General features: G+C 40.7%; 1 protein-coding gene across 8 annotated transcripts in view; it reads left to right on the forward strand.

The window, feature by feature from the left end:
- Positions 1–24,597, forward strand: part of TLE4 (TLE family member 4, transcriptional corepressor) — a 123,106-nt gene extending 98,509 nt beyond the window's left edge. For all 8 annotated transcript variants that reach the window (XM_050944159.1, XM_050944160.1, XM_050944163.1 and 5 more), the window contains 13 exons: positions 9,827–9,946; positions 10,450–10,503; positions 11,114–11,266; positions 13,504–13,636; positions 13,778–13,971; positions 14,165–14,241; positions 16,720–16,969; positions 17,992–18,239; positions 19,778–19,925; positions 20,497–20,647; positions 20,954–21,030; positions 22,811–23,255; positions 23,789–24,597. In XM_050944159.1, coding sequence (XP_050800116.1) covers positions 9,827–9,946; positions 10,450–10,503; positions 11,114–11,266; positions 13,504–13,636; positions 13,778–13,971; positions 14,165–14,241; positions 16,720–16,969; positions 17,992–18,239; positions 19,778–19,925; positions 20,497–20,647; positions 20,954–21,030; positions 22,811–22,918 — 1,713 coding nt within the window. In that variant the 3' untranslated portion in view covers positions 22,919–23,255; positions 23,789–24,597. The remainder of the gene's footprint in view (positions 1–9,826; positions 9,947–10,449; positions 10,504–11,113; positions 11,267–13,503; positions 13,637–13,777; positions 13,972–14,164; positions 14,242–16,719; positions 16,970–17,991; positions 18,240–19,777; positions 19,926–20,496; positions 20,648–20,953; positions 21,031–22,810; positions 23,256–23,788) is intronic.
- The last annotated feature ends 3,156 nt before the right edge of the window (positions 24,598–27,753 follow it).

The raw sequence follows: 27,753 nt of genomic DNA on the forward strand, positions 1-27,753 counted from the left end.
CATGTTCAGATACCACTTAAGGGCTCTCTTTTTAACAAGACTCAGTCCATGTGTACATGGCAAACTTTGGTCAATGCATGTTACGGTGGCATAAAATTGCCACGGTATGTTGCTTGTGTGAGTGCATACTTTGCTCCTTGCATCAGCACGGTTTCTACTCACCAGGAGTGCTTGTGTCGATGAAAAGTGTGGTGCACCATGGGTAGGTATCCTAGCATGCTACCTGCCGCTGTTCAGGGCACTTGTGGGATGTTTTGGCAATGCACAGTGGGGCAGAAATTAGTTTCTCAGGGGTGACTGGGAGCAAGGGGTCAAGTTCCCAGCATGCAAATGCATCTTTATCCCATAATTTTCACACCTTTTTTAAAAAACATACCATAAACCCCCCAGCCCTCCTCGCTGTCTGCCATCTCTGACAGAAGCATGGAGCCTCCACAGCTTTGCACTCTTGTCCTTGGCATTGCAAACAAAGGATGCACAATCCTCTAGTACATGCAGAGCCATGAGAGGAACTGAATCAGCAGGAATACAACTGTAATGGAGCATAGCAAGAACAAATTTGTGATTGTTGGTGGCATTGATGAAGCAGCTGCAGATGGTGAAGCACTGTTTCTGGGCCCAAGAATGGAGCATTGACTGGTGGGATTGCATTGTAATGTTTGGGATGACGAGCTGTGGCTGCAGAACTTTTGAAGCACAAGGCCACATTTGTGGATCTGTCTGTCAGGCTTGCCCCAGCCCTCTAGTGCCGACGCACTAAAATATGAGCTGCACTGACGGTGGAGAATCAAGTCGTAATATCACTGTTGAAACTTGCAAGCACAAGAATGCTTCTGGTCAATGGGAAATCATTTTGGAGTTGGTAAATCCACTGTGGGGGCTGTTGTCATGCAAGTGTGCAGGGCCATTAATTGTCTCCTCTTACACAGGATTGTGACTTTTGGCAATGTGCAGGACAAAGTGGAAGGATTTGCAGCAGTGAGGTTCCTGAACTGGGGTGGGGTTTTAGACAGCACGCATACCCCTTTTTTGGCAACAGAGCACCTTGCCACAGAGTGCATCAACTGCAAGGGCTACATTCATGTCCATTTTACCTACACATACAGCAGCCGTGGCGCTCTCAGGTCAGTATATGTGAAGCTGTGATTATGCTTAATGTCCCCCAGGGTGGAGTGGCAGGGGTAGGGATGTGGCCCCTGATGCCACATGAAATGTTCAGCAGAGTGTGGGGAGGTGCTATAATACAGTTCTCCATAGACTGAAAAGAGGCAAGATTGTGTTTGTTAAACCAGTAGGTCCACAAGAGTCTGCAGTATCTGTGTTTGCTGCTAGAGAAGCCCCATTATGTCTTGGTGCAACTCCCTCTCCTCTTCCTGCTGGGACTGCCTCCTGTCCATTCTTTCCTTCTCCAGGCTGTCTGCAGCGTTCACTCTCCAAGCCCTTTGCTCAGTCTGATGCAGCACTGGCTTGCAGGATCTCATTGAACATGTCATCCCGAGTCCACTTCTTTCTCCTCTTTATCTGGCTCAGGCATTCCCAGGTGTAGAGCGGAAACCCCGCAAGGCCATCACAGCAGCAGCTGCAGGTAAAACACCCAAAGGCATCATTGTCCGTGAAGTCACAACAGAAAGTGAAAGTTAAGACTCAGAATTCCCTTCCCTTGCTCCCCTGAGATTTTAAACAAGATGTGCTTCTTGACACTTCTGCAGAGTGCTTGTGCATGATGCCATTCACAGCATGAGCCATGGGGAGTATCGCCTGCCAGAGACTAAGGAAATAGGGAGGGAATTTCTTGGTTGCATGGAACTGAGGATAGGGCAGTGGAACTGAATACTGGCACCATTTTCCACAGGCAGGGATGATTTTAGCTGATATCTCCTCCTGAGGGTAACAAAGGCACAGAGAGCACAGCTGCTGCTGACCTTCCAAAGCCACCTGGCCCATATGCTGCTGCTAGCTTGTTTATTGCGATAGTGGCTACTGAAGTTACCGCCGAGTCATGTGGGAAGGTGCCCTACCGTGAAAGAGAAATAAGGTGGCCATCGCTAGAAACCTTTTGGGAGAGGATTGCAGAGTACTTCCATGAAAGTTTCATGGAGATTTCTCAGGAGGGTTCACCCCTGTATACATAAACTGCTCCTCATGCCCCTCCCTTGCCACAGGGAAATGAAAAGAAGAAAACCCTCTCTCTCTTTTTGGTAACGCTACCTCTTGTAGTACTAGTAAATGAATGAAACAGTCGATAGCTGTATCCTGTTAACTTGGGAATAGCATCGTTACATCACTGTAATTGAGTAGTATATAATTATATTTCCCAAGTTCCTTCCCTTGCATCAGGCTCACGTGTGCTCAACTGCAGGGACTGACTGGACCCTGGTGGAGTCTGAGACAGGTCCTGGCTTGTGGCATAGCAAAAACCCACCCCACCCCCCTCCTCCTCCTTGTCATGGCTGTTCATGTCAGGAGTCTTCGACTTGGGCTCCTCGGAGGTATTCATGGTTGTCTGCGGGTTGGTGATGGGGTTTCGGCCAAGTATGGTATGCAGCTCTTTGTAAAGCGGTAGGCCTGCAGCTTATCACCCAGTCGACTGTTGGCCTCCTTGGCCTTCTGGTATGCCTGATACAGTTTCTTTGCTTTCGTGTTGCACTGCTACTGGTCCCTGTAGTACCTTCTCCTGCATCTCCTGTGTAACCTGCTTGTAGATGTCCACATCTCTATGGCTGGTCCATAGCTGTGCTTGCACAGCTGCTTCTCGCAGGCCCAGGGGATCCAATATCTCTTGTCTACTCCAAGCTGGAACACGTCTGGAGTATGTAGCTGTCTTGTTCTCTGGGAACCCTGGGCAGTGCAGTTCACAATTGTGACTAGATTGGTCAGTGTAGGCCATTGTGGGACAGCTGCTGGAGGACTGTTAGGGTCAACATAAGTAACTCAGTGTCTACACTCGCACTATGTCGCCGTCAGCACATCGACCATAGCTCAACACCGCTTAGGGCAGTGGTGTTGTTGTGTCGCTGTAATGGGGCATTCACATAGGTGGGAGACAATTTAAGTGCAGAACATGTGCAACTAGGTCGATGCACGCTTATGTCGACCTAACCTTGGAGTGTAAGTCCGGGCCTGAAAAGGATCAATAGAGAAATGATCCTGGGCAGTCAAAATGTGAGAGAGAAAGGCAAGTAATCTTGACCAATAGCTTGATAGTCCAGAACCTGGCCCCAAGCATCTGTCTCGGAGTATGTCTATACTACCCACTGGATTGGTGGGCAGCGATCGATCCAGCGGGGGTTGATTTATCGCGTCTAGTCTAGTGTAAATTCCAGCCCTAGTAAACGTACCCATCTTAACTCTGATCAAGCTAGTGTGCTACAAATAGATCAAAATAGTGTGCTGACCGCCCCCCCCCCCACACACACACACAAAATAAGTGAAGAGCCATGTTGGAAAATACTAGTTTTTAATCTTTCATTGGCAAGGAGAGTTGCTAGAGGAGTTTGGCCTTGGGACTTCTGTGGAAAGTAAAGCCCAGGACCTCAGAGGCTTAGCTGCTAAGCTTTTTCAGGCAGAGAGAATTTTCTTGTGATTGTTACTCCATTCTTTCTGGCATAAGGTTAGAACTAGTGCAGCGCTATACTGCATTTGATACCCCTAAAGAGGACTGGAAGCTGGTCCAGCTTTTAACCCAAGTCAGTAACCAGCCAAGTCTGGGTATGGGCAGTCTTAACTCAGACTTTTGTAGGAGTTACAATAATTCAGTTGCTCCATATTGCTGATTTCACATCTCTCTTAAAGAATTAAAAGGACCAAACCAAACACTGGAGTGAGTCTGAATCCTAACATTGGCTTTTGTGTTTCACCGACCTAAGTGTGAGCATCAGTTAATGAGCTAGCATTCCTCTGAAGTCATTTTCCTGTGATGCATCCATTTTTATTGTTTCGCTCTGAACAGACTTTATAACAGCAATAATGTCATTCAGATAATTATATCATCATTGAGCTTAGCAATGAACATCCTTGGCTTTTACTGCAGTTTGTGTAACACTTCAGGATGGTCAATTATCTCCATAATTCCCACTTTGTTAGGAGTTATTGTTTTAATTATTTCACTTAAAATACATCCTTTTATTAGTGTTATAGAGTTACAGCTGTTAATGGTCACAATCACAAATGCTTCAAGAGTTACCAGTTTTGTATGGGAGGGTTTGGGGGTCCTATCATCTCTAGTCATTATTTCTAACAGTGGTTTCATTTAATTATCACTTAATTTTTATCCAAGCAAGGTTAGTCATCCGAGAGAGCTACCTGATAACAGTCTGAACTATAGGGCTTGGGAAAGGTTTGATAGCCCTTGTGCTTGATCTTACTAGATTGTTTTTCTTCCTTTGTCTTTCTTTCTTTGTCCTGTGTGAGCCATTTATGGTAATACAAGTAATTTTCATTGGAAGTTGAGGTTTAAAAGGTTATAGTAATTCTTGGATTTTTCAAGTAACTTGAAGTATTAATTATTACGAGTAGACCGCACATTGATGTTTCCACTGCTGCTTGTGTGATATTTGTGGTTTTATAGCGTTCTTTATGATCAATTAATTTGTGCATGGTCCGGAGATATTTCAGGCTGTCTGGCACCTACATTCCACTGTGACTGGCATCATATAAATATCAGAGAATACGCTACCTCATGAAATTCCTGAATAGTATTGGTCTCGTTGTGTAGTGTTGCTCAGCACTGTACAAAACATAGTGGGAAACACAGTGGCCCGTATTTTACAGTCTTGTGCTAAAGATCCAACACTGTATTTGATGTAGTGCTTCTTAAATGAACTAAATGCGAATATCAAACTGCTGAGCCTTGCTGTTCTTATATCTGTTCAGTAGGTTTGCATCACCATTTTGCATGTATGAAAAATGAAAATACAGTGCCTTTTTGCTAAAAGAAAAATTAAAACAGCTACTATCACCAAAGAATGTATTTCCCCACATCTTGTTCAATTATTACATGTGAACAAACTCAATACTGCTTAGCGGGAAAATGCTTGGTTTTCTAGTAGATTAAAAGTTTATTGAAGAAAATCTTTTCACACTGCAGTTTTCTTTCTCTATAAATTTTAATAGTTATTAGGAGGAGGATTCTGGGCCATTAAGTTACAGTCTGCCAAGACATAATGCTAAATCACTTAATTTCTCTAAGCAGCAACCCTGTTCCATCTTCTTTAAAGGAAGCTGTTAGAAGAGCCTTGATGTTTTAATCGAAAAACAGAGCGAAGTCTGACAGCTAAACCGTGCTTTGATGGAGGTTTTTGTGTGCAGTCCTTTAGTCATGGAATCTCCCACAGGATCCCTAGGTGTAGACTCAGGAAACACTTGTACAGATGCCAGTGTCACTTGTAGATATCTGATGCACAACCACAGTTACATCTAGATAGTTGTCACTTAGTCGTTTGGCTGAACAGGCCATGGCAGTTGTGCCATTTTGTATTTGGGGCAATTTTAGGTTTGCCAGCACCATTACAAAATTTCTGCTTAAAATCTGAACTGAGGCTCCATGAAGAAGATCAGAGTTAGTCTGCTATTTCTTGCATCTCACTCTTGAAGTCTAGCCTTGTAGTCCTCTCAGCAACTGGCCCAAAGCCAAGTCTTCATTCCTCTCCAAAACCTATGGGGTAGGAATTAAAATGAAGGGTTAGGGGTGTGGGGGAAAGTGAACCGTACCAGCTCAGAAGCTTTTTTTTATCTCTAGGTTGTCAGTTCAAATCCAGCCCAGCTCTTAACAGCTTGTTGTAACTGAAGATCCAATTAATCTTTCAGCAGAAGCAATACTAGCCCCTGTGTGTTCTAGTTGCAGAACTGCATTCTGCCTTTGTCCCTCTTAGTTTCAATTGGAAAGTTATTCTTCTTTTTCTCTCCTAAAAAGTGTCAAGCTTCACGCTATACCCAAGAATGTGATTGAAACCTTAACTTGTAACCTCATACTCTTGAGCTTCAGCCCAACACCCAAATCTGGAACAGTTAAATAGCCTTAAAGCAGCCTTACAAAATTATACTCACACAATCACACATGCAAATTACAGGGATTTTATTTGGGATTGATGAAAAAGTAAAATCAATTTCTGTCTTCTCTTTTCTCGTCATGATGTAAAGGGCAAATGAAACTCTTTGTACTTTGGCTGGGAAATGTTGGTGGCAGTTTACGAAGTAAGGCAATGTCTACGCTGTAGACCCTGTGCCAGCATAGCTCCCTAATGTAGGTGCAGCCTAAGCTGACAGAAGATGATGTTCTTCTGTAGGAATGCCACATCCTCAAATGACATAAGCTACATAGACAGAAGCACTCTTCCACTGACACAGTTGTCTACACATGGGGGTTGTCAGCATAGCTACATCGGTCATGGTTGAGGGTTTTTTCTTGCCCCTTTTGAAGTAGCTATGCTGATATAACTTATAAGTGTAGACCAAGCCTAAGTGTACTGTAATACTTAAAACATACAATCTACTCATAATCTTGTTTTAATATGCAGAAAAGCCTGAATTAGGATAAAAACATAAGGATAATAATGGCTGTTTGCAGACAAGTTATATTATACTAATTCAGAAAATTCACTAACTGCACAGGCTTTCCTGTTCACAGAACTCTAAATTTAATCTTCACAAATGTGGTGATCAATGTGAAGAAAATGCGTGGGCTGGGGGAGGATGTGTGTTCTCATTTTTACACATATAATCCAATAACTGAAATTTGCATTGTGATCTCTAGTAGTATCTACATAGCTGGATTTTTCATGAAAGAAACAAAACTAAACCTTCTCTTGTTGACAATACAAGTTTGTGTCTATCAGTACTATTGCTTACATCGTGTTAGTGCTTATCTGCGTACTACTAGCCAAAAAGTTCCATTGCATGGGGCTGCCTAGCATTTTTCCACTTTATTATCAAGTCTGATTGGACTTTAAAGCAACTACGCCATTAAACAGTATGCACTGCCCCAGTGCCCAATATGGTGATCATCCTTTAAGTGCTGGTGATGATTAACTACTTTATCATTCTAATAGGGAGCTCTAAATTATAATTTTATTGAGCAGCAAAATCAAGATTAAAATATCTGCAGTAGCAAGGTTAACTATATTGAGAAAAATGAAACCATGTGGTTTCTAATTCATGAAAATAAATATTTCTGTTTAAGTGCAGTAGTTTACTCTGATTCTTTAGACATCATTCTAATTGCAGCTTAGTGATGATGATTTTCTCCTTTTAAAACAAATTGCTTTCTATACAGTGAAGTTAAACTATAATGAATTTAACTCAAATTATAAACACAACATTTTGGGTTAGTTCAACAACATGAAGTTTTCAGATTTGGGTCCGACCAATCTGAAACTAAAAATTTCATAGACATTTTTCCATAGAAAATTTCAGTTTTGCATTTTTTATTGGAAAACCATTGACAGAAAATTTATGGCCTACTCTAATATGGGGAATTTTGGTCAAGCATGGCAAGAAGACTTAAACCCTTTGGCAGTGACTGCATCAGGCTTTTTTGCTAAAAATTCTCCACCTTTATCAGTGGTGTAGTTCCCCAATTGCTCATTTGTGAGTGCTCATGTAGAGACAACTTCGGGAAACCTAGCACAAGTGCTTGTTAACTGGTCAATATAATGATACTTATAATCCCAGTGACAGCCAGTATCTTGTTTATACCAGTGCTCCAACCATTGCTAGCACTAGTAGAGCTGAATCAGTGTTTGAAATGGTGGGAAATATTAGAGAAATACATTTAAAGTAGACCTCAGTGTTCAGGAATAGGGAAAGCATTCTCTAATATGACTAGAGCATCCACAGCGACCTTCTGTGGTTAAGTATTCTTTTATCCTTATCAAAATTTAATGGTCTAATACAGCAGCTCTCAAACTTCATTGTACCATAACCCCCTTCCTACACGACACTTGGCCCCAGCAAGTCTAACGCCAGCTTTGGTGACCCCATAAAAATGGGATTGTGACCTACTTTGAGGTCCTGACCCACAGTTTGAGAACCCCTGGTTTAATAAACTGAAAAGAAAATTCAGCAATAAAGAAAAAACTTTTTAAAAATATAATTAATTTCTGGGCTTGAACTCCATTTTTGTACAAGCATTAAAATAAATGTCGAACTTTGAGAGGAGGACGCTTAAAAAATTAATGTTATCTGGGACATAATACAAAGTTAAACAAAAATTGGGCACAGTGCCCAAGGGGGGGAAAAATCCCTTAAAGAATAGACCAAAAATCTTACGTTTGTTTTGGGTTTTTTAGAGAAAATAGGTGGGCAAATAGTCGTCAAGTGCTGGCTCAACAGAAACATTTATTTTCCTCCTCATTCCTTTCAGCTCCGATTCTGCAAAACACTTTAGCACATGGTTAACTTTAACTCAGGTGCTTTTCAGGATCAAAGCCAGAGTGCTTAGCACCTGGCAGGATCAAGCCCATAAAAAATGAATCGACCTGGCTGTGTCACTTTTTATATCCTTTTTTCTATTTCACGATATAGACTGTCTCAATCAAGTTCTGGGAATACACTATGAGTTAATTTGTGTTCTCTTTCCTGCTTGTAACAGCAAAATAAAGTCATAGGAAGTTAATACTGTACATCAATAGAGAGTTAATAATTTTCCTATCCCACCCAATCCTCCTTTCCCTTAAATGTAGAATGTCATGCTCTAGTAGGTGACTGTCACAGTTACAGGTCTGGCTGCACCTTTGTATCCTCTTTCTGGTCTCTGAGTGCACCCCCTCAGCTGTTGTGCCTTTATACATTTATGTATCTGAGGGGAAACGTGAAATTCCACCTCACTACTTGTCCAGACCCTGGACTACAGTACACCTGTAGGACCAACTGAACTTGGGCACCTGCAATTCTCTCCTTCAGGAGTCTGTGGCCAATGGTAGTGACAAAACAGCCTTCTGAAAACCAAAAGTACTTTGTTTTAACAGTAGGAACAAAGCATTAGAGAGAAGATTTTAAAACAGTCTACACATATGTCTGTCTATCTTCCTTAAAGAGAGACAAGGTAGGTGAAGTAATAAGATAAGTGGATCCCATGAAAAATATTGCTTTGCCTACCTTGCCCCTCTCATATCCTGGGACAACACAGCTGAAACAGACTGCAAATATCTTTCCTAAAGGCTTAGCATCCCCTGGCGGTAACTTAGGCAGGCCTACCTTCTTCAGACACCCCCAGCACCCACCCTTGAGCCTGCATCTCAGCTTGTTTTCCCCAAACAATTATCCCTTCTCTCTTGAGAAAGAGTCCAATTTTTAAACCTTGCAATAGTTCCTTTGTTCTTCTGTGTTTCTGAGCTTTGACCCTTCTGGTCAAAACCAGTCCTGTAGGTTGGCTAGAGCTAGAGGTAAAATCATCAAAGCCAATATAGGTCTGGCATTGTTCCTTAACTTTCAAATATTTGCTGAGGGGTGGCTTATCTTGAGCCATTCTTTTCCTTCCTCCTTGTTTTTCTTGGTAGCCTTCTGTATATTTGTAAAGTAAACATCCCAATAACCATGGCAAAAAATAGTATTCTTAAATTAAGATGTAGCAGTTGTGTGTCATTTTGGACCTCAACTATTAGTGCTTCAGTAATTGATCATTTATACAGAAGTATCTACCAATTATTTCATTCAAAGTGTCAATATAAATCTTATTAGTTAGCTATCATTGATTAAAGCTGTAACTGTTATCCATTAGAAGACCTCAAAACCACCTCCACCACCACCTTCAGGTTGTCTGTTGAAAGTCATCAGAAATGAGATTGTGTAAATGTGTGGTCACATTTCCTTCTCTCCCCTCTAATTTCAGAGCTCTTCTGTGTCTCCATCAGCTAGCTTCAGAACAGCAGAGAAGCATAGGAACTCGACAGATTACTCTTCAGATAGCAAAAAGCAGAAAACAGAAGAGAAAGAAATGGCAGCTCGTTATGTGAGTAAAACATTTACATGGTGTATTGCCAACCTAAGTGTTTTCTGCAGTTGCAGCAACCATATCATGTTTTTTTTGTTTTTCTGTTTTTTTTTTTTTTTAAACTTGGACCAAATAGGAACGGGCCCTGAGCATAAATGTGAGTTGTAGGAGTCCAGCACCTAGTAATATCTGGCCCTGTAAGAATACAGAGCATCTGCAAGGTAGTGTAGCCCATTGACTGAGAGTCAGAAGACCTGAGCTTTATCTGAGTTCTTTCTGGGTGACCTTGGACAAGTCACTTCATCTCTCCATGCCTCAATTTCCCCATCTGTAAAACAAGGATAATGAAATGTAAAGCACTTCTTATCTATAATGTAAAACCTAGGTGGTATTTATTATTAGCAGCTTCAATGAGACCAAAGAAATAGGAAATATTGAATAATATATTACTAGATATTTTTGCTTTTTAAAGGGACAATAATCTTCAGATATTTTTTAAGAATTTTGACTTATCATTGCAGGACAGTGATGGTGAAAAGAGTGATGATAACTTGGTGGTTGATGTTTCCAATGAGGTATGTTATACTGCTTCCTGTACCTTAAAATAATTGAGGGTGTCTCTCAAATCTCAGTGTAGGTCAGATGTATACCTTCACAAAGGGGCTTGTAATTGCTAAAGAAATCCAGCTTCGTCTTTTTATCAGTTCTAAAATAGTATTTATATCAGTAACACTTCTGCAGAAGAGCTTTTCTCTGCAGTTTATATAGTTAAAAAAATAAAATCTTACCTCACCCATCTTAAAGCAGATAGGGCAGTGATATTTATGGTGCCTGTGTTCTGTTCCTGCTTTGCCACTGATCTTCTGTGTGACCTTGCACAAGACAATTAGCCTTCTGTGTGCCTTCAGTTTCCCCACCTGTAACATGAGGAATGTAATTAACTACTTTGATGTCCCGAGCATTATCGTTGTTTTTATATGGCACTTAGTTAACAACATACAATATTAACTGTTACTTGTGTTTTTGTTATACATATGGATTTTAAAATCGTATGAGCCAAATCAGTTCTGGTGAAGTGATGCTTCACGTTTTATTTAAAGATCTTCCCCAGAAGTCTGAATTACTGGGGATAGGTGCTTTGTGCTGCTAGAAGATGTTAAACTAACCCGTGTTATTCTTTTATAGGATCCTTCTTCCCCTCGAGGGAGCCCAGCACATTCTCCAAGAGAGAATGGCTTGGACAAGACCCGACTGCTTAAGAAAGATGCACCAATTAGCCCAGCCTCTATTGCATCTTCTAGCAGTACTCCTTCCTCAAAATCCAAAGAACTTAGCCTTGTAAGTGATTTTGAACATTCCTGACCTGAGAGAGTACACAGATGGATGTGCACATCCACCAGATCATATCTGAATTTCTAATGGGATCTGTAAACTTCACATTGAATATAAAGTTCCATTAATTTCTACTTTAAAGACATGCAGCAAAATGGTGGTTGAAAAGCCCAGAGGCCTTTTTGGGATTAGAAGGGTTTATTAAACTACCAATGTAAAAAGATAATGGATGTGCCTGTGTTGTGGTAATTTTTCATGTGGGGAAGGAGAGAAACATGTCATTCTGAGGATAAAGGGAAAAAAAAGTACATGCAGGTTCCTTGACAAATTTTTTTGTGCTACAGTTCTATAGTAAATTCAGCTTCCAGCTTGGATATGATTTGATTGTTAGCTTTGAATGACCAGATAATTTTCATTTTCTGTCCGTCATATACAAGAGTCTTCCTTGACTTGTGTCACAAACCACAATGCAAAACAAGATTGCTTGCAAGTATGTGGGGGGGGCCTTCTTTCCCTTTCGTTTGGTGACCGTAGTTTATCGCATTCCTGCACATCTACCAATGTGATATGTGCCAGCAGTGCCCCTCTGCCATGTACATTGGCCAAACTGGACAGTCTCTATGCAAAAGAATAAATGGACACAAATCTGACATCAGGAATCATAACATTCCTAAAACAGGAGAACATTTCAATCTCTCTGGTCACTCAATAACAGACCTCAAAGTGACAATTCTTAAACAAAAAAAACTTCAAAAACAGACTGCAACGCAGAACTGGAATTAATTTGCAAACTGGATACCATCAGATTAGGCCTGAATAAAGACTGGGAGTGGCTGGATTATTACAAAACCTAAACTTAATTTCCGCAATACTAATTTCTCCCTACTGTTGCTTCTTCTTGTCAGCTGTCTGTAATGGGCCACTCTCTTACTGCTTCAAACCTTATTTTTCCTCCCTTGGTATCCTGTTATTAATTGATCTATCTCATTAGACTAACCTAACACTTGGTAAAGCAACCCCCATCCTTTCATGTATTTATCCCTGCTCCTGTATTTTTCACTTCATACATCTGATGAAATGGGTTCTAGCCCACGAAAGCTTATGCTCAAATAAATTTGCTAGTCTCTAAGGTGCCACAAGGACTCCTTGGGTTTTTTTGCTTTTGTTTTTTTGCTGATACAGAGTAACACAGCTACCACTGAAACCTAAACTGCACTGTAACTCTTCCTTCAATTCTCAACATATCAGTACACTTCCACTTCTCACGTTGTTACTTAAAGCAGTTATATAGTGAATTTAGTGCTCAGGAGAGGTGCTGGAGTGACGGGTTTAAACACAGAAGTTTGCTGTTTGTTGTTGTATGCCTGTTTGGTGGACAGTGCCAGTGCAAGATTCCTCACACTATCCCCATCATTGTGCCTCAACCCTGTTTTATAGGGATCACGGCTAGGGTGAGTCGACTGTTTCAGTCTGCTTGTCTGTCCAATTTTGGCCCTCACACTGTCAAGAAAGGTGCTAATCATGATGTGGACACATGTCCACCAGGCAGGGCTGCGCAGAGGGTGGGCAAGTGGGGCAATTTGCCCCAGACCCCTTAGGGGCCCCATGAGCCCTGGCCTGGCGGCAGGCTGGGTCCTCGGCGGCATTTCGGCAGCAGGGGGCCCTTCAGTGCTGCCAAAGACGCAGAGCGACTGAAGGGCCCCCATCACTGAAATGCCCCACGAGCCCTGGCCCAGTGCAGTCTAGGTCTTCGGCAGCATTTTGCCGGCGGGCGGCCCTTCAGTGCTGCCAAAGACGCGGAGCAACTGACGGGCCCCCCACCACCGAAATGCCGCTGAAGACCCGGACCGCCGCCGGGTGAGTACATGCACCACAGCTCCTCCTTTTGCCCCAGGCCCCCTGAATCCTCTGGGCGGCCCTGCCACCAGGAGCAGATTGAGACCACCAACAGGTTTCACATATGCTGCTAATATGATTGTCAGATGGTAATGATTTTCAGTCATTGATCTCATCCGGAATCACATCAGTGACCTAAAGGAGAAAAGCTGTGAATCCTAGTGTTAATTCCTATGATCTCCCTTCCCTTTTAAGCCACTCTGCATGCTGCTTTCCATTGCCAGTGCTGAGCATTAAAAATTGAAAATTCAGTTTCACTAATCAAACCACATTTTGTCATCTGCAATATCTTGTATATGAAGCCAAAAAGTAAAACAACTGTCTGTCTTTCTCTCTCTTGATATTAGAATGAGAAATCTACCACTCCTGTGTCTAAATCAAATACACCAACTCCACGGACTGATGCTCCAACTCCAGGCAGCAATTCTACTCCTGGATTAAGGACCGTGCCTGGCAAGCCATCAGGAGTCGACCCTTTAGGTTAGTAACAATTGGCCTCTGGAAAAGCATCTAACTTCTCGGTCCTTTACAACACTGCATTCTGTGTCTTCTGTTGTTTTCTTCCTTGAAGTGCTGAGCATCACTTATACCTGTTTAAATTGAGCACTATTCCCTCAACAGCTTCCGGTCTAAGGACTCCGATGGCGGTACCATGTCCCTATCCTGCTCCCTTTGGAATTGTACCACATGCTGGAATGAATGGGGAGCTGACCAGTCCAGGAGCAGCGTATGCTGGGCTGCATAATATTTCCCCTCAAATGAGTGCAGCAGCTGCAGCAGCAGCAGCAGCAGCAGCTTACGGGAGGTCTCCAGTGGTAAGTGTTTGCCCCAGGGGATGTGAATATGTTTGGAGTTGGAGGGGTGCGGGGTGGGTCCTGTTAAATTAAAGACATGCAGGGTTAAATCTAGTTCAGCCTATTCCTAATTTGGGGAATATGTTGTGGAAGAGGTAAGCAAACACGAGTTTCGTTTAATACATCTTTTTGTTCTGCTTGGGGAAAACTGCAGGTTGGTTTTGATCCACATCATCACATGCGAGTCCCAGGCATCCCTCCCAATCTGACAGGCATCCCAGGAGGAAAACCGTGAGTTTTAAACACTAAACTTATGAAGTTAATCATTTACTGAAGTAGTGTTCCCTTGCTGGCTAGATTTCCCCTGGGCTACTGAATACTATTGCCTGAATAGAAGTAAGTTTAGGATTGAGGGGGTAGAGAGCATGGTTTAATCCTTGTTTTTTATTTTAAAAGCTTGTTTGGAGTTTTCTTTTGAAATCTGCTACCAGCCCGAAGGTATCAGATGGCATAGAGCAGCTGTGGTGGGGAGAGGGGGCTCCTTTGCTAAATCTGAAGTAGGGGCCCCATCTCTGTATAGAAATACAAACTATAAAAGGATCTGTGGTATACATGTCTGCTGTACTGTGTTTCTCAGCTTAAAAATAATTCCATTGGGCATGAAAGCCTTGCAATCACTTGCAAACTTATTAGATGCTATAAACAGCAGTGTGCAGAGAAAGGAACGCTGAAATGTTTTGTATGATTGAAAATACTGAAAAAAATTATGGTTTCGTAATGTTCAAATTCATCCTTGATGGAACTCACCAGAAAAGGTGACCTACTCTAAGAGGCTTTGCTTGCTGTGTAATTCTTTTTCCGGGCTTGCAAACTCCCCACTCACATTCCTCTTGAGTTAGAGTGAGGGGGAAAAAATAGTAATGCAAATCATATTGATCTAGGTTTTATCTGAAGGGCCTCAAGTTCCACTTCCTTTGTGACACTTAAAAAAAAAATAGACTAGCTAAAAATGAAGAGGTTGAGGGATATTTGAGTATAGTTGATGTAACTTGACTTTAAATATATAAAAGTTGTACATACTATGATTGTATCCCTCTCCCCCAATGTCACTTGTTAGCAGCTGGCAGAAGACAGCTTAAGATATGCGTTGATGTACCTGTACCTACACAGAGCCATGATAACTTCATTGGGGCTCTGTGTAGGCTCCAGGGTTGGCACAGGGGGCAGTCCCGTGGGCCAGATCCAAAGCTTGCAGGCTGTAGTTTTCCCACGCTTGTTCAAAATAGTGCCTATAGAAATCTGATAGTGGAAACCAAATCTACTTAAATTAGGAAGTTGGTATCTTTTAACTGCAAAAACCAAAAAAATCTGCCTGAGCTTTTCCTGAATTTAGTGTCATAAAGTGAAGTGTCAATTTGTCACTCAGGCCTGCCGAAACAAGAAAAGGGAGAAAATAGGATGCAGAAATAGTGAAAAGTCTGCGGTTATGAGTATATAAAAAAGGGAAAACTAGAGATCATGTACATATGGTTGAATTTTTATACTGCTGAAAAAGCCGCTGTAATATTAGCACATTGTGTAACTTAAATAACAAATAAAATGGTTGAATTTTAAAGGCTGCCCTTTTAAACTAACAATTTCAGTGCAATAACTAAAGCAAGTCTCCTCCAAATGATATTTCTGTGAGCTATTTTCATATCTCTGCTATTACAGCTGTATGGTTTTTTCCATCAGTACTACCATGAATTAGGTAGTCTTTGGAAATTAACCCTCTATTAACCATACATTTATGTGTACAGAGGAGTCGTCTAATAAAGTTTGTGTTCAGTAATATATATTCTTTAATATGTCACATCTTAAAACAAAACAGTTTCACAAGCCAAGTGATCTCCATAGAAAACATTTGGAGATGAAGTTGTTGATAGCTTATTCACAGGTGACATAACTGGCAGTCACACAACACATTCTTTCTCAGTGAGAGTCCTGATTCCAGCAAAAGGAATTGGGATTTGTGCTTGTCATGTAAGTGCAACAACAACAAATTACTTGCATGTTTTTGCTGTACTGCCATTTCAGGAATTGTGCCTAAAAACCTTTAACTCCTTGGTGTCATTGGTTTCAATCCTTCTATTGATAGAGTACAGTAAAATATAATATAAGCTTTTAAGATACGTGCACCCCATCATTCAGTTCAGTGAAAGCCAGGCAATGAAGTAATTCCATACTGTCTTGAGGGTTCATATTCATAAATGAAAGCCTCTAAAGGAATAGTGACCTATCCATACTCTTGGGCTTCCCTACTTCTGCTATGTATGTATATCAAATCACATACCAAATCTCAGATCCAGTCACGTGCAAATTTAAGGTTGGAAACATATCTCTACTCACTCCAGAAATCAGAACCACATGGCTTGAGTCCTGAAAAGCTATTTGGTCCGTGTCTGGATAACTTTCCTTGTGGAGATGACTAAAACCAACATTTTCAAAACTGGATGCCTAATGATAGGTGACTAAATCCATATTTAGAAGCTAATAACTTCAGGTCTTCAGAAGTACTGAGTTCCCCTGGCTACTGTTAATGTAAATGGAAGGTGAGGATGTGCAGTACCCCTGAAAATCTGACCATTGCATTAGGTACCTTACTATGGTGTTGGATGCCAAAATATATACAGTCAAGTTTGAAAATATTAGCCTATGTATCTTGTTCTCTTTCTTAAATAGATGCTAGAGGTAACTCGTTAAATCACTTTCCTCTTCTCCTTTTCTCAGAGCTTATTCATTTCATGTAAGTGCAGATGGTCAGATGCAACCTGTACCTTTCCCTCCTGATGCCCTCATTGGACCAGGAATCCCTCGTCATGCTCGTCAGATCAACACTCTGACTCACGGGGAAGTAGTGTGTGCAGTTACCATCAGCAACCCCACAAGACACGTGTATACTGGTGGAAAGGGATGTGTCAAAGTCTGGGACATCAGCCACCCAGGGAACAAGAGCCCTGTCTCTCAGCTGGACTGCCTTGTAAGTGAACCTCTAGGAATGAAAAATGAAGCTTGATCAGATAGGAAGGGGGTAGAAGAAAGCAGTTTAGAAAATATTCAGATTTTGCAAGAGTCATATGATAGCATTAAGATATGGGTTATGATGATCAATTAGTGTCATCAACATTGACAACCAGCTCTTCAGCTCGTGCTGATTGGTGAGCTTCATTCAGGTTCTTTTTATTACGTGTACTGCTGAGTTGTTCATTTCTGGTGTGTTCGTTATAATACACATGCTTTTTCTTCCGACAAACCAAAATCTCCTAAAACTATATGGGCAAGAGGCAAGATAAAAAATAGTGCTGTAGATACTGTCTATAAACTTTGAGATTATGGGTGTGTGTTGAAGCCTTATATCCTTTCATGTGCTAAAAATTACTTGCAGACTCATTCTAATATATGGTCCATGTATGTCTTCTGACAGTTTTTAAAAATCTCCCTAAATTATTACTGAGAACGGCAAATTATTTGCTTGTGCTAACAAGATGCACCATTATTGGCAACTTTTCTCTTGTAATTTAATGTTCTTGATGAGATGCTGTAATTGCTGCTACATCAAAACTGTGCAGAATGTGTGACCCTAATACCTCCTTGGTGGTGGCAGCAGGGCTCATTAAAATGGGAGGCAGAGGTATGTCAGAATTTGGTACACGCAGTCATCAAGGAGTTAATGTACTGAAATGAGCAGAGTATAAAAATGAAACCTTTTATAAAAGCTGTCAAATGCAGTAACATTGAAGTGTTTGGAGTTGGGTGCAGGTCTTTGCATTTTGATGCTAATTAAGATTAAATAGCTCTCACTACTGAATTTTGTAGATCAAGTTTAAGTACTTCCCTGATGTCGTGTAATTTTCTGGCATTAATACACTTTATCATTGTCATAAGTGTAACTGGCTCATTAAAACCAGGAGGGAATACAATACTTTTATAGATTTCGGCTCTCATGTTAATGCTGTTTTCCTTTCCTCATGAGTAATCTCGTGATGGCTTCTGTCTCCACAGAACAGAGACAACTACATCCGTTCCTGCAGATTGCTTCCAGACGGCCGCACCCTGATTGTCGGTGGGGAAGCCAGCACGTTATCCATTTGGGACCTGGCAGCTCCTACCCCACGTATAAAAGCAGAGCTGACATCTTCTGCCCCAGCCTGCTATGCTCTGGCTATCAGCCCCGATTCCAAGGTCTGCTTCTCCTGCTGTAGTGATGGGAACATTGCAGTGTGGGATCTGCACAACCAGACATTAGTCAGGTAGGTCAAAAGAACTGGATTGTCAGGTTGTGAAGAATTAATTAACAATAGCATGTACATTCTCCCTTAATTTTTCTTTAATGTGCTCTTAATTAACTGTTTCAGTATTTTGTTGTTAAGGAGCCAGGATAATAAAATCGTGATTAAAAACTACATCCTTATTTTTAAGTTTAGAGGGTTTTATAATGGCAAACTTTACAGTTCTGTTCTAATGCTGCTAGACTGGGGTCTGATGGCTGCTTAGAGTAAAATCAGCTTGTGTTGACCTTGCTAAGATTCTCCTAGGTTCTTATAAAACATGGAATAGTTTGATATTGCGTAATACATTGCATACAACCACACCTCTTTGATCTGTGCTTAGTGTTTGTATTCTAAGTAAGGATGGGCCTGAATCACCACATTCAGATCTGGTTTTGGACAGCACAAAGTTTGGGGATTTTCAGATGCACGTGTTTGATTATTTCTCATCCCTAGTGTAAAGCATCTTAAGCGGCACCCAATAATACAGATCTGCATTATAAAGCATTGTAGTAATACATGTAAAAGATGGGCTTTTATCAGGTGGTCTGATGATCCCACTGAGACTGTTCTGTATTAAAGCCCGTGTAAGTGATTGCAGATGATTTTTAGAGCCAGGAAGATGTGACATTCCCAGTTCCTGATGTGATTTCACAGTCTCAGGCAGAGATCCCCAAATCTGAACCTTAAAACATACCGTATATACTCGTTCACTAGCCCATTCATTTATAAGCTGACCCCCCACCCCAACCCGCAGATGTTTAGGTAAAAATGGCCAAAACTTTGACCCTTTCATTAGCCAACCCGATATTTCAGAGGTTAGCAAACTTTGGGTAAGCTGCTGGCGGGCCAGGATGTTTTGTTTACCTGGAGCATCCACAAGCGTGGAGCCTCTTGGCTCCCAGTGGCTGCGGTTTGCCATTCCCAGCCAGTGGGAGCTGCAGGAAGCAGCACAGGCCGAGGGATATGCCAGCTGCCACTTCCTGTGGTTCGCGTTGGCTGGGTACAGCAAACAGCAGCCACTGGGAACTAAGTGGCTCCGTGCCTGCAAACACTCCAGGTAAACAAAATGTCCCAGCCCACTAGCGGCTTACCCTGACGGGCCGCGAGCCAAAGTTTGCCAACCCCGATCTACAATGACAATGAATTAGATACTCAATTCATTAGAGCTTAAAATCGTCAATTTTTGGTATAAACCCATTGATAAGTCAACCCCTGCTCTTTGATGCTTCACTTTTTTACCAAAAAATTCGGCTTATGAACAAGTATATATGGTACTTAAAAAGTGCTATGCTGACTAGGCTGATTATTTGATGCATTCCACACACAGTTGATTTGGTTATCTACACATTCAGAATAAATTCAAGTCACTCTACTAAAATATGCTTTTGCTACGTTTTAATAACTAGAGTGATTAAAAGAAATAAACCAAAACTAGCATGATCTGCACGGAAAAATGAAGATGGATCAAAACCATTCTACCATTAGTGTGTGCATGTGTTTTCTTTTGACATTTTCAGACAATTCCAGGGCCACACAGATGGAGCCAGCTGTATTGACATTTCTAATGATGGTACCAAGCTCTGGACGGGAGGTTTGGACAATACCGTCAGATCCTGGGACCTCAGAGAAGGAAGACAGCTACAACAGCATGATTTCACATCACAGGTTCACTCTCAGAAGCTTTGACATGTTAGAGAAATCCATGGTGGCTTTATAAAATGAGCACATTTTTTAAAAAGCAGACTTGAAGAAGAGCTCCTAGAATTTTTTCACTTAGTCTCTTGCACTGTTTGTAATATGGCAGCTAAACATTTTTTCTAGATTATGGCTCTCAGTTTGACCGGTCAGTATTTTTCCCACAAGAACAGCAGAGAGCCCTATTTATGAAGGGGATTTGCCAGATTAAAGTATTCCTATCTAACCAGTCTTCAGTTCTGTAGATCTTGGTTTAAAAGATATTTTTACAAAAATATTTCTAATGCTGTTGGATGGGCTGGGACAGTAACTTTTATAGCTTGTTTCAATGCTTTACTATTACAGTTCAAAATGAGTTGCATTTACATGAACTAATTTGTCTTGATTACTATAGTAAATGATTAGCATCTTTTAAAACTTGTATAGCAGCCCAAAATGTAGCTCACATTTTGTGAACAGTGATAACAATGTAGCAGGAATTAGCTCTGACTATTTCAAGCTCCTCCTTTATTGACTGAAGCATGTGCTGTGTTAATTCCAGATCTTCTCACTGGGTTATTGTCCAACTGGTGAATGGTTGGCAGTAGGAATGGAGAACAGTAATGTTGAGGTGTTGCATGTTACTAAACCAGACAAGTATCAACTGCATCTTCACGAGAGCTGTGTGTTGTCACTCAAATTTGCTCACTGTGGTAAGCTACAACATCTATGCCAGTATTTTCTCTCCCAACAAATCTCTTTTGAATAAAAACAAGGAAATGTAAAACCAGATGTTCAATGTAATATTAAAATTAAACTTTTTTCTGTATGATTTATTTTTAATACAAATGACTTGTAGTGAAATACCTTAATCTAGCCACATGTAACTTTGACTGTTCTCTGGATAATTTTTTCATCAATGTGAATTGATCATTTTTCTGCATAATCTGGGGGTTTTGTGCATGCGTTCACTGAAAATGTAAATAATTATAAAAAAAGTTTTTAAAATCTGATTTCAGGCAAATGGTTTGTAAGCACTGGAAAAGATAATCTTCTTAATGCCTGGAGAACACCTTATGGAGCCAGCATATTCCAGGTAATAATCTCCTCCTAAAAGCTATCTTCCACATTACAGTACAATAGAGGTGCACTTTTCAAGGTCCATCATTAACTTAAGGAGTTTTTAAATGGATGTTCTTGACTAATTATGTTTCTTTTAAGACTTTGTCTGTTATAATGAGGTGTACAAGATTTTGTCCTCAATAATATTTTAATAATTTTAACATTACAATAAAGTGGACCCTTATCTTGAAGTTGGGCTTTAATGCTCATTTTGAATCCTCTTTGTCTCGAGTTTCTTGTGCCTATTTCCTCTCCTTTGTATATTATGCTGTGGACAGTGGAATATAGCGCAGGTGTCGCGTGGTTAACTTTAGCATTCATTGCATATCCAAAATCCTGCAGAAAATAGTGAAAACCAGACTCAACACATGTATCTTTTTCAGTTCACAGACAAGAGGAATAAAGCCTCATCAGCACTTTTTTCCCTAACTTATATCTGTGACATGCCATTTTAAAAAAAATTCCCCTTTATTTCATGAAATAGCTTAACAGGTTTGGTCTAGATAAGCACCGTTAAGATGTCATAATGTGTATTGAGATTTAAAAGTCATTACATTAAGCAGGAAAACTCTTGAACTTAAGAGCTGACACTTATGGAAGATTCTTGTGGAATGTAATAGGAAATACATATAGAAAGGTTATCTTTTTTTCCTTTAAACATCCCATAAATATTAACTGTCTCTTTCTAATGGAACTTAATGATGCCTCCTTCAGAAAAGCAAACCCTGTTTAAACTCTTATAGATTAGTCAGACTATAAAGAAACCTGCACTTGATTAGGAAAACCTTTCCCACTCTAATCCTGTCTCCAAACTCCCATTCCAATAGAATATCATTGAGGAGTAGTGCCACCCAGCCTCCAGCAACTTCTGCCAAAATCCTGGATGCTTCTTCATTGAGCTCCAGATATTTAAATATAAATATATGTATCATATACTATATCTAGGTAGATATAAAGTAATTCTCTCTCTTGCTCTCAATTTTATGTTGTACCCATTGTACTGTCTATTTGTCTATTGCATTCTGTTCCACTGAAGTGCTTCTACTATGCCAGTCACTCTCGTGTCTTATCTGTTTGTTTTATTTTTCCTGAGATTGTAAGTTCCTTGGTGCAGGGATGGTCCTTCTTTTCCATTTCGAAAGTGCTAAGAAGAGGGTACTAAAACCAGTAATGATTCTCATTCTCTATTATATCCTATAGAAGTCACTCTAAACATGTATAGAAACCTCTTAAATTTTTCTAAACCCTGTTGGTTTTATCCCAATTAAACTCTATAAGACTTCTCCAAAAAGGGAATGTATTTTTTTTTTAAATGGCTTTTGGCATGTTTTTAAGCAGGCAAAAAATAATTGAGTTATATAAACATTTAATAAATACTCACTGTTTGTGAGTAAAGTGTGAGGAGTGGGCACAGGATTGGAGGAATTAGTTTGTTTTATAGGTTGTCTTCAGTTCTGTAATACTGAATAAAACATTCCCTGTCCTTTTATGTTGCTCTCTGTATTGTCTTAAATACTTTAGGTGAGGGAAGTTTGGGGAATTATTTTTGCAATTACATCTGCCAGCCCTTCAGCTCTGCTGTGAGTCAATATATTTTGGTATTTAGATAAGCTCTTCCATGCACTTCCCCCTTAGTAAACTCTCTACTGATTTAATCTTCTAGTCTGGTGCCATTTGTGTTCACCTGATTTTTATTAACATAGAAAAATAGTTAATTTCTTTATGCTTATGTATTTTTCTTTTGTTTCTCATAGTCCAAAGAGTCCTCATCTGTGCTTAGCTGTGATATTTCTGTGGATGACAAATACATTGTCACTGGCTCTGGGGACAAGAAGGCTACAGTCTATGAAGTTATTTATTAGAGACAAAGCTGAATGCAAACAGGACTCCTCCTCCTAGCACTTTGCTGTATATTCCTTTTTTTTTCCCTTTCCAAACTGAGGACTTACAATGCTCATCACAGTTGTGGAGTTGATTTTTTCCTCATCTAACTTGCTATTGAATTGTGAATGCTCATTAAGAACTTTGTGATACCAAACTTAAGATATCTGCTTGGAAGAAGAGAGGATAAGCATACTTAAAACTGAACTGATTCTCTAATTATGTATTATAGCTGTAATGTATTTATTTTGTTTAAAGAAGGCTTTCTAACAATGAACTGACTAAATAAAGCTGTCTGCCCCTGCCTTGGTTTGAAAGGTGCGTTGTATATTTTGTGTTTTTTGCTGGTGGGTGGAAAGCAGGAGAGGGTGGGAAGTCAGAAGTCACAAGTGCACTAAATAGAATAATAGCTTATATTAAATTTTTGACTATTTATCTTGCTCTTGGTTAAGACCTCCTAAGTGCTACTGTAATATAAATAATTATTGCGGGAGGAAGATGATCTAATTTAACTATTTTAGACCGGCTTGGAAATCTAGAATAGTAATTACGAACTAAAACTGGTTGTGTCTGTGTATGTGTATATATGTGTGTGTGTGTGTGTATATATGTATGTGTGTGTGTGTATATATGTATATAATATGCCTGTGATTTTTTGCTAATTAAGTTCAGAGTTGAATTAAATAAATTGTAATGAAAAATGGGCCAAAAATGAGATCTACATACATTAAAAGGAATCTGCTGTCATGTAGTGTTTTGTAAATAGATTTGTTTTCAATGCTTCTGGGGATGGTGAAATCCTGTGTGTTGATCCAGGCTTTTTAATATAACATCTCTTTGTTGTATTGCAGAGAGAAATACAGTAACTTGCCTTGGAGAGCAAACTTTATCTCTTCTGGATATTTTTGCTACATTTCTTTGAGAAGGGAGATGTGCATCTTTCAGCAATTTTGCAGTTACAAGAGATTACAGAAAATATTTGCTATATTCATTGGAAACTGCACTGAAATGAGAATGGATTCCTACCAATGTACAGACTACAAAAGCAAGGATCTCAGAGGTAGGATTTACAAGAGCACTCATTCTGAAGTTCAGAAAAGAATGGATTCTTACTTGGGAGAAGGACTTGCTTTATTTGCCACCCGTTCTATCCAAGTCTTAGTTGGATGTCCCTGAAATGAACACAGGCTGTGCCATTGTGCCAGAGACATTGTGTTATCTTTTTATGTTGTTGTTGCTGTTAAACTATGATCTGTGACTTTTTTTTTGAATGCTTTTAAAAAAAAAAATCTTTAAGTCTGTGGATCTGCTGATGTACAGTGCCTTTGCTGCTATGGATCAAAATCAAAAGAACGGTGTAGATAAATCTTATTGTATAAGTAGAAAATTACTTAATTTCATACTAGAAATGGATTGATGCTGCAAGTTGAAATGGACTGTTCATTGAAGTTCCAAATGTGGTAGCAAAAAATAGTGTCTTAAGTGCTTAGTGTTTGATGTCATTAACAGTTTCGTAATACTCTACAGTGTAGAAAGATTTTGATACTAAACTGTGTCATTGTACATAGTTCTAATGCATTGTATTGACCACCATAATCTATAATGGTAGATTATTGTTTGTGCATTCAGACTTTTAAGCATTAAACATAAGTAACTTCTATGATGGTATTATTTTTCTAATTTTTTTTCCCTTTGTGGATTTGCACACCTCAGTATTGCGGGCAGATTTCAGTTTGGTCAAAAGAGAGTAGGCAGCTGAAGAAAAGTTCTAAATTGCACAGCATATCACTATAGACTCTTGAAAAAGAACAATGTGTTTTGTAAAAGACACTTCCCACCAATTGTCTGGTTTCACAACAAACTTTAACTGAAAATTTCTATAGTTAGTTATACTATTGCAATGGTTTTAGAGATTGATACCATGCTAAGAGCTCAGCTGTATCTGTGAGTATAGTACCTCCTGTTTTGTGCATTTTCTAATCTCCTATGAAGTTTGGGTTCCTCCACACCTCAGTGAGAGTTAAGTTTGGAACAGCCCATGTTCCATGGCTTGCTAAAGCATGCACAACTCAATGGGCTCCATTATAGAGGAACTGATTCAAAATCCATTGACGTCACTGGGCTTTGGATCAAGCCTAAAGATCTCAAACCAATTTTCATTTAATCAACAGAAGGACTATCATTGATTTCAGTGGGCCCTAAGCTAGGGAAAAGAAATCTAGCCCACCAGACACAAATATGAAGGGTACTGATATGGGAGCCAATGATTGGGAGCCCATTCCTTTTAGTTTTTTTTTTTTAACCTACTATTTTAAATCAGTTACTTTTATAATATTTATTGGTGAGGAGGAATGGAGAGTGATATACTAATTTCTTCAAGTGATAGTCCCTATTGTATTCTACTGAGGGTTTACGCATGCACGCAATGCATCTGGAGCCGGAGAATTTAAAAGTAGTAGTGTCTGTTGGTCCACAAATGTGCACTAGCCTTGCCTCATGGTTTTGTCTGAGGTGATAAAGGACAGAGCGGAATGACTACATCTCCAGTTCCTTCTCACTGCCACATGGTCTTGAGTCAGAGCTACTAGTGTCCTCTCGTGTTTGATGCACCTTTAACAGTTTTGAACTGTAGATAGTTAGTTATTTTTTTCTTGTAACATTTGCTGTTTTTACTGCTTTAACATCATTTTAGCTTTTAGTAATATTTTTAATAGAACTGAGACTTTGGGGGAATCAGTTTACTGGTTACCCCCTCATCCCCACCCCAGTACCCACGTGCAGGCACTGGATTATGCTGAAGGCGCCAGGATTTTAAATCTGTGCCTCCTGCCTTCAGTCCTTCTCAATCAGTGACCAAAATCAACACTGCCTCTACTGCTTGGGAGAAGCCCATGTTTCATCCAGGTACAGTATCTGCTAGTCCTCCTCAAGCCATACCCAAGAAGGCCAGGCTCTCTGCCGTAAGAAGTACCTCACAGAAGTTGCCATGAGACCTCCATTAGACCCAGGATAAACACCGCTGCCACCACCACCATCTCTTCCCCCCCACCCCACCCCCATACATTGGCCTGAGACAGCCAAGATGCACCTTTGACTTTGGAGATGCAGATTGGCTCCAGCATTATAGCCTCTGTGAATCTTGTGCTTAGGCCTAGTCAGGAGGTAAGGAAGCAAGCATGTAAGTCTTCCTCCAACCAACTCCTTCCACAAGTTTCAGCCACGGGGAGGCAGTGCACTCCAAGATGCACAAGCATGGGGGGGAAAAAACCCTGTGCAAACTGACGCATCAGCCAGTATCGAGCGCCCCCCACACACTCAGCATTGGCCTCCCTTAAGACAAGGGATCCATCGTTTCCGTTGAAGTCCTCCTCTGCAACCCTGGTTCCAGCTACCATTAACCCTGGAGAGATTGAAGAAAACACCAGAACCACATGAACAACTTGCCCTAGAAGAACTGAGATCTCCATGCCTTCCACTACCATCCACATCTAGGATGGCCAGATCTCCCACCCAGGACATACCACAGTCAAGGCATGCTTCAATACATCCTCCTATGGTTTACGCGCTTCTGTCAGCCTCGACAGTACTGCCATTGGAATGGGATCTTGCCCTTAGAGGATTCAGAGGGAGCACAAGTTCCCTACCACAACTACAGTTTTCCCAAAAGACCGCTGACAACATGTATCTCCAACAGCAGAGGACCACACTATGGGGCCCTGTGCAGCACCCACCAGATCCATCCTGCTGGCCCTATTGGAGATCCTGGCCCCAGTACCACCACCCCCTCAGAACCCATCTCATTCCATCAGGGAAGCTTTGCTTCTATCCCTGCCAAGGACACCCTTGAGCAGATGCTCCGAATCAGTTATGGAGGAAGAATCACTCAGTCCAGTTCAGACTGCCAGAGCAAGAGCATTTTCCATCGTCCTCTCCAGATGCTGCAGTAACTTCAGCTTCCCCCTTGCTTCCAGAAGACTGTTTTGGCAATTTCAAGGTCTCCTGCAAAGGATGGCAAACATCTTCATAGGACAAACTACAAGACAAACAGCATTAGCTTCTGGACATCCTTCGTTTCTTGGTACCAAGTAGTGTGTCCCTATCGATCAATGAGACCTTTCTCCAACCAGCTCAAATAGTTTGGCATACCCCAGTCACATGCACACCTACCCGAAGGGGGCAGAAAAGAGATACTATGTACTAGCTAAGAGGTCAGAGTTCAAATTCTCACACTCCTCCCCTAGCCAATTCCTTTGTGGTGCAAGCAGCAACTGAACAATCCAGACAGCAACACTCGTGCTCCACTCTAGCAATAAGGAGGGTAAATGACTGAATCTTCTGGGACACATGATCTTCTATTCAGCTAGTCTTCAGTTCCTAATTTTGAACTACCAAGCCTTGTTGGCCAAATCTGACTTCCTCAACTATGGCAAACCATAAGACTTTACTGAAAAACTGCCTCAGCAAAATTGAGTCCTGTTCCAGTCTGGGAAACGGGTGGTGAGGACAGTGCTTCAGTCTGCTCTAGATGCAGCAGATACTCATCTTGCTTGATGGCTACAGGCATTGCCATTTGGAGGGAATTGTGGCTTCATTCGTCTGGCTTCATGTGCCTTCATTTTCCACAGGGAGATGCAAAATACCACGGAGGACCTCCCTTTTTTTTTTTTGATTAATCCCATCTTTTTAACTAGAAAACCAACGATTCCCTCTACACCCTAAATGATTTAAGGCCACACTTAGATCATTGGGTATCTGTACACCTGCACCCAAGCAAAATTTCTACCAATTCAGGAACAATGATTCAGGAATCCCCAGT

The sequence above is a fragment of the Gopherus flavomarginatus genome, chromosome 3 (assembly GCF_025201925.1).
Source record: "Gopherus flavomarginatus isolate rGopFla2 chromosome 3, rGopFla2.mat.asm, whole genome shotgun sequence".
NCBI lineage: Eukaryota > Metazoa > Chordata > Testudines > Testudinidae > Gopherus > Gopherus flavomarginatus.